The 17453-nt window shown below is 32.7% G+C and overlaps 1 protein-coding gene across 1 annotated transcript in view; it reads left to right on the forward strand.

Moving 5' to 3' along the window:
• LOC134708587 (endoplasmic reticulum junction formation protein lunapark-B-like) overlaps positions 1 to 15871 on the forward strand; it is a 31326-nt gene extending 15455 nt beyond the window's left edge. The window contains exons 10-11 of the mRNA XM_063569236.1: positions 12040 to 12156; positions 12642 to 15871. Of these exons, the coding sequence (XP_063425306.1) occupies positions 12040 to 12156; positions 12642 to 12892 (368 nt within the window). The 3' untranslated portion in view covers positions 12893 to 15871. The remainder of the gene's footprint in view (positions 1 to 12039; positions 12157 to 12641) is intronic.
• The last annotated feature ends 1582 nt before the right edge of the window (positions 15872 to 17453 follow it).

Consider the following 17453-nt stretch of genomic DNA (forward strand, 5'->3'; position numbering starts at 1 on the left):
CTAATCATAATGAAAAATGTTCTTATATATGATGGCTGAATCAAGTGAATCTTATGAAAAGAAATTGTCTTGAAACTTATTAAATATGTTATCTTCAGTTTGGTTAATTTCTTTCAAAATGTGTCTCCAGAAAAAATAAAGTGCACTTCTAAAGATGGTGACACTTTAATGACCAGTCTATTAATTAAATCTTTTGTTTTCAGTGTATTATATTGTCAATATGTATAGTGCTGGACTGGCATGATACATATTCTTGGTATATATTTACAAAGAATATTTCAATCAACCTAGGCCTTTAAGATATAGTAAATAATTACAGGGACCTGAATGAATTAAGACTTTTAAAGTCCTTAAAAAAATGAAATTAAAGAAAAATCTAAAAATAAAAACTTTCGATAAAAACTGTAAATTTGATTGTGTCAATAGGAGTAGTCATCCCTGTTAGACTAGACCACTTTTTCCCCATAGACCCAATGTTAAAGCCGCCATTTTGTTTGGTGGAGGGAATTTTTGACAAGGGTCAAGTGGTCATTTTTTTTTAATTAGTAATATAATTAAGGAAATGTTGTGGTTTCTTAATTAATAATTAATTGTGACAATTAATAATATAATTAAGTATTTTGATTAAATTTTAATCAATATTTAGCGATGAAATGGTTCAAATCTAATTAATATTATTGATTTATATCTACTCTTGTAGCGCGGGTGATAGGGTTTGACCAAATCAATTAATCAAGACAAAACCTTTTTTTGTTGATGACCAGTGAAAGAATAAATAGTATGTCATCCTTTGTGTTAAAACAATACGTATACCATTGAAAACAGCGGACGTATTCCAAAATATTGTCTTCAACTTTGTCAAATTTTAAATGACCTACTAAATGAACCTTACATTCAATGTTTACATGTTTATAAATAGATGTTTGTGTTCATATGTTATTTTTTCATAGAGTGAACGTTAAATTCTGTTTTTGTTTGTGAAAGTCCGGTGATATCTATTATGTAAATTAAAGACATTTGTTTCAAATAAATATAATTAAATAGTGATAACTTGGGTCATGTTTATATTTTGACCATGTTAAAATCTGACGCTATCTATTATAACTGGATTATACCGGTTTATACCTATTCATGAATAAACATAGTATGTCGGGTCAATGAAATATTAATTTCAATCCGATTTTTCTTTTTTTTTATTAAGACTAAATAAAACAAAGAAAATACACGCATGTATGTGAATGAGGCTCTAGTTGAGGTCATTTAGCCAATAGCGGATGTTTGGTGCTTGACATGACCTGTCCACTGTTATGAGTCTGACTATTTATCAGATCCTACACATACATGAATGGTCTCGTTAATCCCTTTCAGGAGTCAGTGTGAAATTTTCCGAACGTTTCTCGTAAAGGGCATCAGAAATGTTTAGATTTTCATGTATATTTATCTTCTTTTTTTTATGATTATTAGTTGTTCTATACGAGAAATTACTGTGATATGCAGTAAGATGAAAAAAGGTTTGGTATAAAAATAATATACACTGTCAATTTAATATTTTTTATTTGTAATACAATTATAAAAGAAATCAATGAGATTAAAAGTCTTTAACATCACTGGCTTTCACCCATGAATTAAACTTGGTTGGCCAATTTAACCATTTGATATAATATTGTTTATAGGGTCCTCTTCCTTTTGTTTTTATAACTTTCTCAATTTTCCACAAGGAATTGTCTTTGACGTTTATTCCTTGAAGTTCAGATTGGTAGTAGGATCCAGAAATTTCTTCTCCATGGTAATCTTTAATGCGATATAACGGTGTCATGCTTCTCCAGAATCGTCCGGATATCGTGAAAACTTCACCCGTCCATTTTTCGTCATATTCCCGAGAAAAAATATTTCTCAAATATGTAACTCTTACTCGATCTCCAAGTTTAAACCTGAAGTGGAACTGTTTCTTTAACTTTCCAGAATGCGGTCTTGAAAAATATGTCGATAAGCGAATAGCTTCTTCATTTTCCTTTTTCACCTCTACAGGTGCCATGTCGATAGTGCTATGAATAGTACGGTTGTATCCATTTACAAAGCTTTGAAGCTTGTCTATGTATCGGTAAGACTGATTGTACGAAAAGTAGCGATATATTTTCGTTTTTATTGTTTTTATAACACGCTCGGACACTGATGCTTTGACCTCATTTAACGCATAAAAATGATTAATCTCTTCCTTTTTAAAAACTGTCTGAACTCTCTTTGCCTTGAACTCCTGTCCCATATCCGTTCTTATTCTATTTGGAAATCTTCCTGTTTTAAATATGTCTTGAAATGCAGCTGCCACGGACTCTCCTTTTTTGTCTTTTAGTTTACGTAGCCATAAATACTTTGAAAACACATCAATGACCACCAATACGTATTTATATTCTTTATTGTATTTTGAAAACTTCACCATATCCATAAGGTCAGCAGACCATTGGTCATCTATCCCGGCAACAACGATTTCCGTTCTATTCTGTGGTCTCGTTAATGGTCGTTGTAAACTGTATGGTTCCTGGCTTTGTAACCATTTTCGTATCTTATATTTACCAATTTTGAATTTCCCATCTTTTTGTATATAATTATAAAGTTTGTCTGGTCAAGAAAAACTAGAAGGATTTGATGGAATGTAGTAGATTTCCTTTAGATATTTCTCCAATGCAGACACGTTGTCAATGCAAATATTAAAATGGCTTTAATGAAATCCGTGCAATACAGTATGTTATAAAGGACTAGTCTTTCTCCTGTACATCTTCGTCAGTGTCCTCTTCATCGTCCTCATCGTCCTTATCCTCAGTGTCACTATTTGTTTCAAAGTAATCCTCATCAAATAATTCATTAAATAGATGTCGATTTTTCATGAGAATACGCCGAATTTGAGTTTCGTTATCTGTATTGTATTCAACAACATCCTGAATTTGTCGTACAATGTCAGAGTGCACATTGCTTTTATCTAGGGGAACAATCAGTTTCAACAACTCAGTATAGCGTTTAAAAAACTGACGTTGAACAATAGGGCTTATTTTTTGATTGCTTTGTTGAATTGCGTCTTCATCATTCATACCCTCTTTCACGTACTTGTCGTATTTTTTATCCCAAGTATCTTTCGCTGTATCAATGGCTGCATGTAATATGGTTTTGTATCCTTCATTGTCGTCTATATTAACATCTTCACTACTATCGTCTGAACCACTATCATATTCAATCCATTGTGAGGCTGACTTTTTTGAAGGATTTTCGTTATCTATGTCTTCGTTGTCTCTTTTTCTTTTGAAAGATTCGTTTTCTGGACACCAATGTTTGATATGTCTTTGTAAATCATGCATGCTGTCAAGCACTACTCCACAATCGTCACAAGAGGGCATATTTTCATACGTCTGTTTACTAGGATTGTCTTCGTAAGAATAAGGAGCGGCTGAATGTTGCTCTGTATTTATATCATTTGAAGTAGGAATTACTTCATTGGTCTTTGCTAATTGTTGCTGTAAAACGTTTCCAAGCAATCGGTTCGATTCTGATGTCGTTGGTTTTAAATCCACAAGAAGATTTCCAAATGGTTTACAAGTTGATTCTTCAAATTTTTCTAAAAAGTATAGTACTTTCCCCGGATACATTTGTCTGCCTAGAGTCATTATTTGTTGTTTATCGACAGGGTTGTTAAATAATACCAAGTAGTGACAATTTCTTCTTTGTGTAGGATCTTTACTGAAGTAAAGATTCTGATTTAATACTACAACTGATAGATTCCTATGATGGCTACCTTCCGTAAACAAGTCAGTGATTCTAGGATCTTTTGCTGATGTTGACATTAAATCGTCCAAAACTATCATATTTCTTACACTTGGATCAATGAAGCTATCCTTCTCTTAATCAACTGGTATCCCTTGTATAAATTCGACATACGGTCTAACCGTCTTTTGAATTTCGTGATAGAGTGGTTGCCAACGTCTGTAAAGCCATATTATTCTCTGAATAGTAGGCTGAATAAATCTTGAATTTTGGAGAAGTTGTTTCACAAAAAAAGTTTTGCCACATGATGTTGGTCCGCTTACTGTCATCGTGAATGGATGTTTAAAAACCAAGTGTTCTGTTGCCTCCTTCTGGGGCGGCGGCGTATCCTCATCATACGGCGGCGGCGGCGGAGGTGCTGTTCCTTCCCTCTTCGGCGGCGGAGGTGATGTTCCTTCTCTCGGCGGCGGCGGGTCCGTATGACTGGTCAGCGGATATGGTTCAGTGATTTCATGTTTGTTTCTATGATGTCGCATCATAACGTCTTTTCTAGAAAATTGAAGTTTACATACGGGACACGTTTTATCGTCCATCTGTTCTCGTAAGAAGGCAGCTGTTAACTGATATATCTTTACAGTGTTTCAATTTATATAGACAATAACTGGTTAGTGTCTTTAAATATCAGCTGTATTTGTACGAGGCTAAGAAACAGGTGTAATGCGAGCTGTAGCGAGCCCAAACCAGGTTCTATGGCTCGCTACAGCTCGCATTACACCTGTTTCTTAGCCTCGTACAAATACAGCTGATATTTAAAGACACTAACCAGTTATTGTCTATATAAATTGAAACACTGTAAAGATATATCAGTTAACAGCTGCCTTCTTACGAGAACAGATGGACGATAAAACGTGTCCCGTATGTAAACTTCAATTTTCTGGAAAAGACGTTATGATGCGACATCATAGAAACAAACATGGAATCACTGAACCATATCCGCTGACCAGTCATACGGACCTGCTGCCGCCGCCGCAGAGAGAAGGAACATCACCTCCGCCGCCGCAGAGGGAAGGAACAGCACCTCCGCCGCCGCCGCCGTATGATGAGGATACGCCGCCGCCCCAGAAGGAGGCAACAGAACACTTGGTTTTTAAACATCCATTCACGATGACAGTAAGCGGACCAACATCATGTGGCAAAACTTTTTTTGTGAAACAACTTCTCCAAAATTCAAGATTTATTCAGCCTACTATTCAGAGAATAATATGGCTTTACAGACGTTGGCAACCACTCTATCACGAAATTCAAAAGACGGTTAGACCGTATGTCGAATTTATACAAGGGATACCAGTTGATTTAGAGAAGGATAGCTTCATTGATCCAAGTGTAAGAAATATGATAGTTTTGGACGATTTAATGTCAACATCAGCAAAAGATCCTAGAATCACTGACTTGTTTACGGAAGGTAGCCATCATAGGAATCTATCAGTTGTAGTATTAAATCAGAATCTTTACTTCAGTAAAGATCCTACACAAAGAAGAAATTGTCACTACTTGGTATTATTTAACAACCCTGTCGATAAACAACAAATAATGACTCTAGGCAGACAAATGTATCCGGGGAAAGTACTATACTTTTTAGAAAAATTTGAAGAATCAACTTGTAAACCATTTGGAAATCTTCTTGTGGATTTAAAACCAACGACATCAGAATCGAACCGATTGCTTGGAAACGTTTTACAGCAACAATTAGCAAAGACCAATGAAGTAATTCCTACTTCAAATGATATAAATACAGAGCAACATTCAGCCGCTCCTTATTCTTACGAAGACAATCCTAGTAAACAGACGTATGAAAATATGCCCTCTTGTGACGATTGTGGAGTAGTGCTTGACAGCATGCATGATTTACAAAGACATATCAAACATTGGTGTCCAGAAAACGAATCTTTCAAAAGAAAAAGAGACAACGAAGACATAGATAATGAAAATCCTTCAAAAAAGTCAGCCTCACAATGGATTGAATATGATAGTGGTTCAGACGATAGTAGTGAAGATGTTAATATAGACGACAATGAAGGATACAAAACCATATTACATGCAGCCATTGATACAGCGAAAGATACTTGGGATAAAAAATACGACAAGTACGTGAAAGAGGGTATGAATGATGAAGACACAATTCAACAAAGCAATCAAAAAATAAGCCCTATTGTTCAACGTCAGTTTTTTAAACGCTATACTGAGTTGTTGAAACTGATTGTTCCCCTAGATAAAAGCAATGTGCACTCTGACATTGTACGACAAATTCAGGATGTTGTTGAATACAATACAGATAACGAAACTCAAATTCGGCGTATTCTCATGAAAAATCGACATCTATTTAATGAATTATTTGATGAGGATTACTTTGAAACAAATAGTGACACTGAGGATAAGGACGATGAGGACGATGAAGAGGACACTGACGAAGATGTACAGGAGAAAGACTAGTCCTTTATAACATACTGTATTGCACGGATTTCATTAAAGCCATTTTAATATTTGCATTGACAACGTGTCTGCATTGGAGAAATATCTAAAGGAAATCTACTACATTCCATCAAATCCTTCTAGTTTTTCTTGACCAGACAAACTTTATAATTATATACAAAAAGATGGGAAATTCAAAATTGGTAAATATAAGATACGAAAATGGTTACAAAGCCAGGAACCATACAGTTTACAACGACCATTAACGAGACCACAGAATAGAACGGAAATCGTTGTTGCCGGGATAGATGACCAATGGTCTGCTGACCTTATGGATATGGTGAAGTTTTCAAAATACAATAAAGAATATAAATACGTATTGGTGGTCATTGATGTGTTTTCAAAGTATTTATGGCTACGTAAACTATAAGACAAAAAAGGAGAGTCCGTGGCAGCTGCATTTCAAGACATATTTAAAACAGGAAGATTTCCAAATAGAATAAGAACGGATATGGGACAGGAGTTCAAGGCAAAGAGAGTTCAGACAGTTTTTAAAAAGGAAGAGATTAATCATTTTTATGCGTTAAATGAGGTCAAAGCATCAGTGTCCGAGCGTGTTATAAAAACAATAAAAACGAAAATATATCGCTACTTTTCGTACAATCAGTCTTACCGATACATAGACAAGCTTCAAAGCTTTGTAAATGGATACAACCGTACTATTCATAGCACTATCGACATGGCACCTGTAGAGGTGAAAAAGGAAAATGAAGAAGCTATTCGCTTATCGACATATTTTTCAAGACCGCATTCTGGAAAGTTAAAGAAACAGTTCCACTTCAGGTTTAAACTTGGAGATCGAGTAAGAGTTACATATTTGAGAAATATTTTTTCTCGGGAATATGACGAAAAATGGACGGGTGAAGTTTTCACGATATCCGGACGATTCTGGAGAAGCATGACACCGTTATATCGCATTAAAGATTACCATGGAGAAGAAATTTCTGGATCCTACTACCAATCTGAACTTCAACGAATAAACGTCAAAGACAATTCCTTGTGGAAAATTGAGAAAGTTATAAAAACAAAAGGAAGAGGACCCTATAAACAATATTATATCAAATGGTTAAATTGGCCAACCAAGTTTAATACATGGGTGAAAGCCAGTGATGTTAAAGACTTTTAATCTCATTGATTTCTTTTATAATTGTATTACAAATAAAAAATATTAAATTGACAGTGTATATTATTTTTATACCAAACCTTTTTTCATCTTACTGCATATCACAGTAATTTCTCGTATAGAACAACTAATAATCATAAAAAAAAGAAGATAAATATACATGAAAATCTAAACATTTCTGATGCCCTTTACGAGAAACGTTCGGAAAATTTCACACTGACTCCTGAAAGGGATATCGAGACCATTCATGTATGTGTAGGATCTGATAAATAGTCAGACTCATAACAGTGGACAGGTCATGTCAAGCACCAAACATCCGCTATTGGCTAAATGACCTCAACTAGAGCCTCATTCACATACATGCGTGTATTTTCTTTGTTTTATTTAGTCTTAATAAAAAAAAAGAAAAATCGGATTGAAATTAATATTTCATTGACCCGACATACTATGTTTATTCATGAATAGGTATAAACCGGTATAATCCAGTTATAATAGATAGCGTCAGATTTTAACATGGTCAAAATATAAACATGACCCAAGTTATCACTATTTAATTATATTTATTTGAAACAAATGTCTTTAATTTACATAATAGATATCACCGGACTTTCACAAACAAAAACAGAATTTAACGTTCACTCTATGAAAAAATAACATATGAACACAAACATCTATTTATAAACATGTAAACATTGAATGTAAGGTTCATTTAGTAGGTCATTTAAAATTTGACAAAGTTGAAGACAATATTTTGGAATACGTCCGCTGTTTTCAATGGTATACGTATTGTTTTAACACAAAGGATGACATACTATTTATTCTTTCACTGGTCATCAACAAAAAAAGGTTTTGTCTTGATTAATTGATTTGGTCAAACCCTATCACCCGCGCTACAAGAGTAGATATAAATCAATAATATTAATTAGATTTGAACCATTTCATCGCTAAATATTGATTAAAATTTAATCAAAATACTTAATTATATTATTAATTGTCACAATTAATTATTAATTAAGAAACCACAACATTTCCTTAATTATATTACTAATTAAAAAAAAATGACCACTTGGTCAAAAATTCCCTCCACCAAACAAAATGGCGGCTTTAACATTGGGTCTATGGGGAAAAAGTGGTCTAGTCTAACAGGGATGACTACTAATAGGTATAGAATTTTTGGTCATAATTTAGAAATAAAAAATAGTGGACAATATAAAACTCCTAGAAAGGATATAATGTGTAAACTGTGCCTCTTGTAGGTCAATGAAGAACACCTATTCCTTAATTGTAAAATTAACAAAACAACTTTGAAATAGTCCATTTGAAAATTATTAACCTTCTCATTATAATGTCTCTAACCCAAGAACAAAAGTAAAAGAAATGCTTAACCTCTAAAACATGGATCATGTTTAAAATATCAAATGACAATAAAAATATTATCAAATTTTGTTGTAATGAATATTTCTAATACTTATTAATATTTTATTCAATAAAGAAATAATGAATTGCCTAAATTTTATTTAGCGTATGAATCCTAAAGACAATCTTTATCATTTGTTAAATAATATTGAATGCAGATCAGTCTATCTACAATTCAATAATAAACCATTTTGATTTTTGAAAATTAATTTTTGAGAAACACCTTGTCAATAGAAAAAGGCAGGCATTGTATTAAAATGTTTGCAGTATATTTGAAAATGATTTTCATTTATTTTTCACTTCCAAAAAATAACTTAAATTGATCAAAAATTATTTAAAAGGTATAATATCAAAACTAATAGTCAGGGGACAACTATTTTCTAATTAAGCTGTTTGTTCAACTAGTTATATTATTTTAATTTATTTTTGAATTTCTTGTCATAATCACAGTTATTAAATTTGACAAGCACATACATGTACATTTTACCTGAGACACCTGACCTGTAAGTTATGTAATTTTAACACTTCAATGCATTCAAGATTTCCCTTTATCCTTGACTAGTTTTTGAGTAATACCTTGTGTATTAAAAAAGCAACAGGGGGTATGATGATGAACATATAGGGCCACCATGGTGAACATATTTTTTATGGCCACCATTAATAAGATAAAGTCACAGGTAGTACTGTACCTGTTATGTGACCACTTCTTGTCTATATTTCCTAACATATATTGTCCATAGGTTTTAGGTGTTACCACTTCTTGTCTACATTTCCTAACATATATTGTCTCTAGGTTTTAGGTGTTGCTACTGCTACCTGTTATGTTACCACTTCTTGTCTATATTTCCTAACATATATTGTCTATAGGTTTTAGGTGTTACCACTTCTTGTCTATATTTCCTAACATATATTGTCTATAGGTTTTAGGTGTTGCTACTGCTACCTGTTATGTTACCCCTTCTTGTCTATATTTCCTAACATATATTGTCTATAGGTTTTAGGTGTTGCTACTGCTGCCTGTTATGTTACCACTTGTTGTCTATATTTCCTAACATATATTGTCTATATTTCCTAACATATATTGTCTATAGGTTTTAGATGTTGCTACTGCTACCTGTTATGTGACCACTTCTTGTCTATATTTCCTAACATATATTGTCTATAGGTTTTAGGTGTTACCACTTCTTGTCTATATTTCCTAACATATATTTTCTATAGGTTTTAGGTGTTGCTACTGCTACCTGTTATGTTACCACTTCTTGTCTATATTTCCTAACCTATATTGTCTATAGGCTTTAGGTGTTACCACTTCTTGTCTATATTTCCTAACATATATTGTCTATAGGTTTTAGGTGTTGCTACTGCTGCCTGTTATGTTACCACTTATTGTCTATATTTCCTAACATATATTGTCTATAGGTATTAGGTGTTGCTACTGCTGCCTGTTATGTTACCACTTGTTGTCTATATTTCCTAACATATATTGTCTATAGGTTTTAGGTGTTACCACTGCTTGTCTATATTTCCTAACATATATTGTCTATAGGTTTAAGGTGTTGCTACTGCTACCTGTTATGTTACCACTTCTTGTCTATATATTTCCTAACCTATATTGTCTATAGGCTTTAGGTGTTACCACTTCTTGTCTATATTTCCTAACATATATTGTCTATAGGTTTTAGGTGTTGCTACTGCTGCCTGTTATGTTACCACTTATTGTCTATATTTCCTAACATATATTGTCTATAGGTATTAGGTGTTGCTACTGCTGCCTGTTATGTTACCACTTGTTGTCTATATTTCCTAACATATATTGTCTATAGGTTTAAGGTGTTACCACTCCTTGTCTATATTTCCTAACATATATTGTCTATAGGTTTTAGGTGTTACCACTTCTTGTCTATATTTCCTAACATATATTGTCTATAGGTTTTAGGTGTTGCTACTGCTACCTGTTATGTTATCACTTCTTGTCTATATTTCCTAACATATATTGTCTATATGTTTAAGATGTTGCTACTGCTACCTGTTATGTGACCACTCCTTGTCTATATTTCCTAACATATATTGTCTATAGGTTTTAGGTGTTGCTACTGTTACCTGTTATGTTACCACTCCTTGTCTATATTTCCTAACATATATTGTCTATAGGTTTTAGGTGTTGCTACTGCTACCTGTTATGTGACCACTCCTTGTCTATATTTCCTAACATATATTGTCTATAGGTTTTAGATGTTGCTACTGCTACCTGTTATGTGACCACTCCTTGTCTATATTTCCTAACATATATTGTCTATAGGTTTTAGGTGTTGCTACTGTTACCTGTTATGTTACCACTCCTTGTCTATATTTCCTAACATATATTGTCTATAGGTTTTAGGTGTTGCTACTGCTACCTGTTATGTGACCACTTCTTGTCTATATTTCCTAACATATATTGTCTATAGGTTTTAGGTGTTGCTACTGCTACCTGTTATGTGACCACTCCTTGTCTATATTTCCTAACATATATTGTCTATAGGTTTTAGATGTTGCTACTGCTACCTGTTATGTGACCACTCCTTGTCTATATTTCCTAACATATATTGTCTATAGGTTTTAGGTGTTGCTACTGTTACCTGTTATGTTACCACTCCTTGTCTATATTTCCTAACATATATTGTCTATAGGTTTTAGGTGTTGCTACTGCTACCTGTTATGTGACCACTTCTTGTCTATATTTCCTAACATATATTGTCTATAGGTTTTAGGTGTTGCTACTGCTACCTGTTATGTTACCACTTCTTGTCTATATTTCCTAACATATATTGTCTATAGGTTTTAGGTGTTGCTACTTCTTGTCTATATTTCCTAACATATATTGTCTATATTTCCTAACATATATTGTCTATAGGTTTTAGGTGTTGCTACTGCTACCTGTTATGTTACCACTTCTTGTCTATATTTCCTAACATATATTGTCTATAGGTTTAAGGTGTTACCACTTCTTGTCTATATTTCCTAACATATATTGTCTATAGGTTTTAGGTGTTGCTACTGCTACCTGTTATGTTACCACTTCTTGTCTATATTTCCTAACATATATTGTCTATAGGTTTTAGGTGTTGCTACTGCTACCTGTTATGTGACCACTTCTTGTCTATATTTCCTAACATATATTGTCTATAGGTTTTAGGTGTTACCACTTCTTGTCTATATTTCCTAACATATATTGTCTATAGGTTTTAGGTGTTGCTACTGCTACCAGATGAACATGGCAAAGAAGCAGAGACCTTTTGCACCTAAATTAGAAGTGCCTCCACCATCATCCATGTCAGCTAGCTCTGGAAATAAACTTGGTAAATATATATATTTCTGACATGCTGTGAATGCATCCCCCTAACATTTCTAATATCGTTCCAGACATGCTAATTTCAATGATTAATGGCAGATTTTCCACATGAAAATTTCATGTCTGTTACTGTATGCATTAAAGCTATCCCCCTTAAATTTCGGATTTTATCCAAGACCAGCCAACTTCAATTATGAATAGGGGATTTCAAAATGGAAGGTTTCGAGTCCACCATTATAAAACTGATATACATCAAAACAGGATTTAGGGGAGTTATAATGGCATGTAACATATGATTTCAAAAGTATAGTACATGTATGTAAAATTAGGGGAAAAAATTAACATGTTTAAGAGATGCATCAGGCCCAGGTCTTGTGCTTAAAAAGACTGAACCATTTGATCTGAAAGTTAATAATATTAAGTTGTTTAGTGTAAGTAATGTTTATACATTTATCTGTGAGAAGGGAAAATTAACAATATCATATATTTCAGCGTTGTCAAGTACAATCGAGGAGGGAAGTGAAAGTGACGAGGAAGAGGAAGAAGATTCAGAGCAAGATCAGGATCCTAGTGATGAAGATAAAACAGGGAGTGCAGCCCCTGATAACAGTAGAGACAGTGGTATATCTAATGCAGATATAGATAAGGGGAGACCATCAGACAGTGAGGCACAAAAGGATTGTCCTCAAGTGAATGGTATCAATACAGATGAAGAATCTGAAAAAGAAGTCAGACCCAGTTGATTGGTCTATAGAGGAACCAGTTATGGCATCTAGTCACTTCATATCCTGTCCAGCAATTATACATGCAAATATAGTGGTGTTATCTTTCAGTTATTTATTACAAACATATGAAAATAGTCCATTATGTAATGATATAATAAATGCATAGCATTTGAAACAATGTAGCTGTTCATTATGGTTCTGATATTTAGAATGTAACAGTGTCTTGTGTAACAAGACAATGTGGGTGATATTTTCATTATAACTAATATTGAGAACTAGTGTTATTTTGTAATTTATATTGAGAATCAGAGTTGATTTATAATAACTTTGTGCTAAGAATGATGGTTCACTAATAACATACTAATAAATTATACCAGGTAAACTCTTGATTGAAATCTGTATATTATTTATGTGGTATGATTTTTAAGAAATCATGACAAAATAAAATACTTTAATACTTTTTGTATAAATATGATATTTAATGCCTTCTAGAAAATGGATTATAAAAACCAAATATGTTTAACACTCGTGACATACCAATCCTATATGTTTGTCCACATCATTGAAATAATATTGTGTACTACGTAATTCAAAGTCTGTCATATACAACTATAGATGGAAACAATCATCTTTCATCATTTTAAAACCTCATATTAAAACCTGTTTCATGAATGGTAATGTAGTTTGTTTTTGCAGAGTTCAAATTTTGTGATTTATATGACTGAACCTGTTTTCCAGGTTTAATACAAAAGTGTTTTTCCATGCTGATCCTGTTTTACCTTAACCCTTTCCTCCATAATGACGCCTTTTGACGCCACCCCCTTACTCCATAATACTTTAAAGCATATGTTCAGCATTTTATTAAAAATATCCTATGCGAATCAAGTATGCAAAAAAAAAAATTCAATGGAGGAAAGGGTTAATTAAAAGTCAAATAAACAAAAGGGGATACTTTCACCCCTTGGAAATTTCCAAGTTACAGTATACATACATCTAGTGCTCGAATTTTTCAAACCTTTCAGATTTAAAATTGTTTAAGTTGTATGTATAAACCTATTTGATAATACATACCTTGATTTTGAGCTTTTTGAATATATGTAAATTATATATGTCTAACCTTTAACCTGACCAGTTTTTGAAACACAAGTCCCACCTTTAATCCATTTGGTGTGTCATTTAAAGAAACAACATGTGTTTGCTAAAACTGTGATATTTTATATAATTCAGGGTTGAATCTGTGAAATTCCAACATTTTATTATTGTATAATTTGTTTACATTTTTGTGCACAAAAACTTATGCATATCTGTTTGTAAAATATTAGGCATAATATGGTTCAAACATCAATTGTACATTAACTACGGCAAGAAATTGTTGATTGTAATTGTAGAATCATATGTCAATTATAAATCAAGTAGCAATTAATTATTTCCATAAATTCATTATAAAAACATGTTTACAAAATGATATTTGCTATATCCAGTAGATATTATACTTTTTGGGACCATGTGTATGGTTTTATAGTAGTTAATAATGAACATACTTTTTTCATTCAAGGCTATCAATGAAATGATTTTGATTTACAGTGTGTGTTTTTATGCCCCATTTTTGGGCATTATGTTTCCTGGTCTGTGGGTCGGTTCGTTTGTCCGTCAGTTCGTTCGTCCATCAATCCAGCTTCAGGTTAAAGTTTTTGGCCGAGGTAGTTTTTGATGGAAGTTGAAGTCCAATCAAGTTGAAACTTCAGTACTCATGTTCCTTATGATATGGTCTGTTTAATTTTCATGCCAACTTAGAGATTTTTCCCATTTTCACGGTCTATTGAACATAGAAAATGATAGTGCGGATGGGGCATCCATGTACTAGGGACACATTCTTGTTTTCTTTATTAAAAATCAACTTTTGCCATCAAATTGGCTGGTCTATCATGACCTGTCCAGTCTGATTTTTTGTCATTTTAGGTATGAAAAGTATGAATTTCTCCATAATGAAATTGCTAATAATTTTTTTGTGTAAAATTAGACTTATCATTATCAATTGTTCATATTATATATAGTCTTTCTCTCACTCTCAATGTAACAATTTAACATATTCTTTAGAAACTCATGCCACTAACATTTCATTTTTAACGTTACACATTTACCAAAATTTATTTCGTGTGGATTGACCTAATTTTGAATGTACATTGTAGATTACCAATATAACAAATAGTTATTTATGTTTTTCCATGACTAGGGAGATTTGGTGCTGTTAATATTTAGTTTATTTTGTTTTTGTCCCTAGTGCTGACCGAGTGCAATTTATCTTGTGTTCTAACCGTACTATTTATAAGTATAATGAAAGAATTCCCAGGTATAACCAAACTTCTCAGCAGGATCTACATGATCTATGCATGTCAGTTATATTTATTTTTGATTTTTTACACATACACAGTTCATATTAACAGAATTAAACCTGGTGATAACAATTAATTGTAAAAACAATATTCATTGGTTATTCCATTAGAATATGAAGGAAAAGTTCATATTTGGACAAGGTTCATTTATGGTGGAAAGTCCATTTGATGAATATAAACTTACTCAAAGAAAATATATTGGTTGTGGTGTGCTAAGAAAATCCTGTCTTACCATCCCTCAACCATTTAAAAAGCCCTAAACACATCTAATGCTTAAAAATGTGAAATAAAACAGCAAAAATAGGAATCTTAGATTCAGACCAAGAAAACCAGACTGCATGACAATTATGTGTAATAGTAATGTCTGAATGTTAAATGGTTGTGTTTTTTCTGAATTATCTTGCATGAAAATTACGTGTGGAATAATTACATAAGCAATTTGATATATGGTCTTGTTTTTTCTATGCAATGAAATATCCTAACTATTTGTCCACTTGCTATGCTTTGTGGTGATGTAGTTATTTGTCCACGATTGTAGCTTGTAGCATCACATGTACCTTAGCTTGCTTTTAATCATGTTGTTTTGAAAGTATGGCAGCTGTAAAACATTTCTGTTTATTATGTATGCTTGATTTACTGATGTAGTTGGGAAGATGTTCCATGGTAAAACTTATAAAAAAAAGAATTTCCCCACCAGAAACAGATAAAGAAACAAATTTTAATAATTGTTACATAACTTTTATAAATGACAGTCTTTCTGAAATGTTTCTGTATACTATTAGTTTCATTATTATTTAGTAAAACAATTAAAATGAATAAATCTGTGAAAGTTTCAAGTCGGTGATGAACATACATGTAAATTGTATCACTACAACTTTTATCTTTTGGCCTGGTAATTCTTCACAGAGTTACATGGATAAAAGAAAAATTGTTGTGGTACCATATATACATGTATGTATGTCCCTCTTTTATGCACCACCTTATCAAACTTTTTGTGTATTTTTTCTATGTATGAAAATGCAATGAAAAGTGGACATTGTGGTGAATGTGTGTTATCTGCCAAATCAAGTTAATTTCCAGCATTATCTTATGGTTAACATTGTTTTTTTTGTTAATGTAATTTTACTTTGTTTGAAGGACGAAACCCCTTACCAAGATAAAATTAAAGTCAGAAGAGACTTTAAATGGATTTTCTATATTTTAATTATATTCCATATTTACATACATAGTGCCGTGTGGAGGCAGTAGAGTGCCTCCCCGTGCTTCAGGTTTATGCTCTTATAATATACTAGATTATGGAGTGTGTGTCCGAGCGAGAACTTCTCTAGTTCATTACTTTAGGAATGTTTATCAAAAAGTAGTATTTCAATATTCAGCCCCATTCTACTAATTGGTCAGCCATCAGTCATACCCTGATATACACTATCTTTTTCGGGTAATTAATACTGATAGCGTTCGACATTTTCAGCCGAACAAATTTATCACTTTTACTTAACTTTATTATTGTATGCTGGTTCATATTCTGGACGCCAATCTTTGCTCCTTTATTATGTAATTCACTAACAAAACAATTATGAAATTAAGAAACGGAAAAATACTAAATACTAAACTTGTTCAAAGGGTATCTACACGTCTCAATTTTCAAAATCGGTTATCTAAAAATACTACCATCGCTAACATTTTTAACAATAAAAATCGTGGTTACCCTTCTATCGATAAGTGTCATGCCAAAAAATGACTTACATGTCCCCGTCTTTCCACCAACAATACGGTAAGGTCCACGTTTAATGGTCGCACATTTTCTTTAAATTTTGAAACTGATATTACTTGAAAAACAAACAGTATTATTTATTTACTCACATGAAACAAACCGGGATGTGGTATTCAGTACGTAGGAGAAACTGGGAGATATTTATCAAAACGCACTCAAGAACATCTGTATCGTTTTAAAAGACCTAATAAATTCAAAAGTATCATTTACCAACACCTTAAGAAGCACAACCATCCTTTTAAATATTTAGCAGTTCAACCTTTAGAAGTAGTAAATAAGCAGCCTGGTGAATCGCATTCAAAGTTTGTACGATCACGGAAAATAATTGAATTAAATTGGATTAAAAAATTACAGACAGTTTACCCTCTCGGTCTAAATGATAATATCATGGGAATTGGTAATATATCTAGAACCA

The sequence above is a fragment of the Mytilus trossulus genome, chromosome 2 (genome assembly GCF_036588685.1).
Source record: "Mytilus trossulus isolate FHL-02 chromosome 2, PNRI_Mtr1.1.1.hap1, whole genome shotgun sequence".
Lineage (NCBI taxonomy): Eukaryota > Metazoa > Mollusca > Bivalvia > Mytilida > Mytilidae > Mytilus > Mytilus trossulus.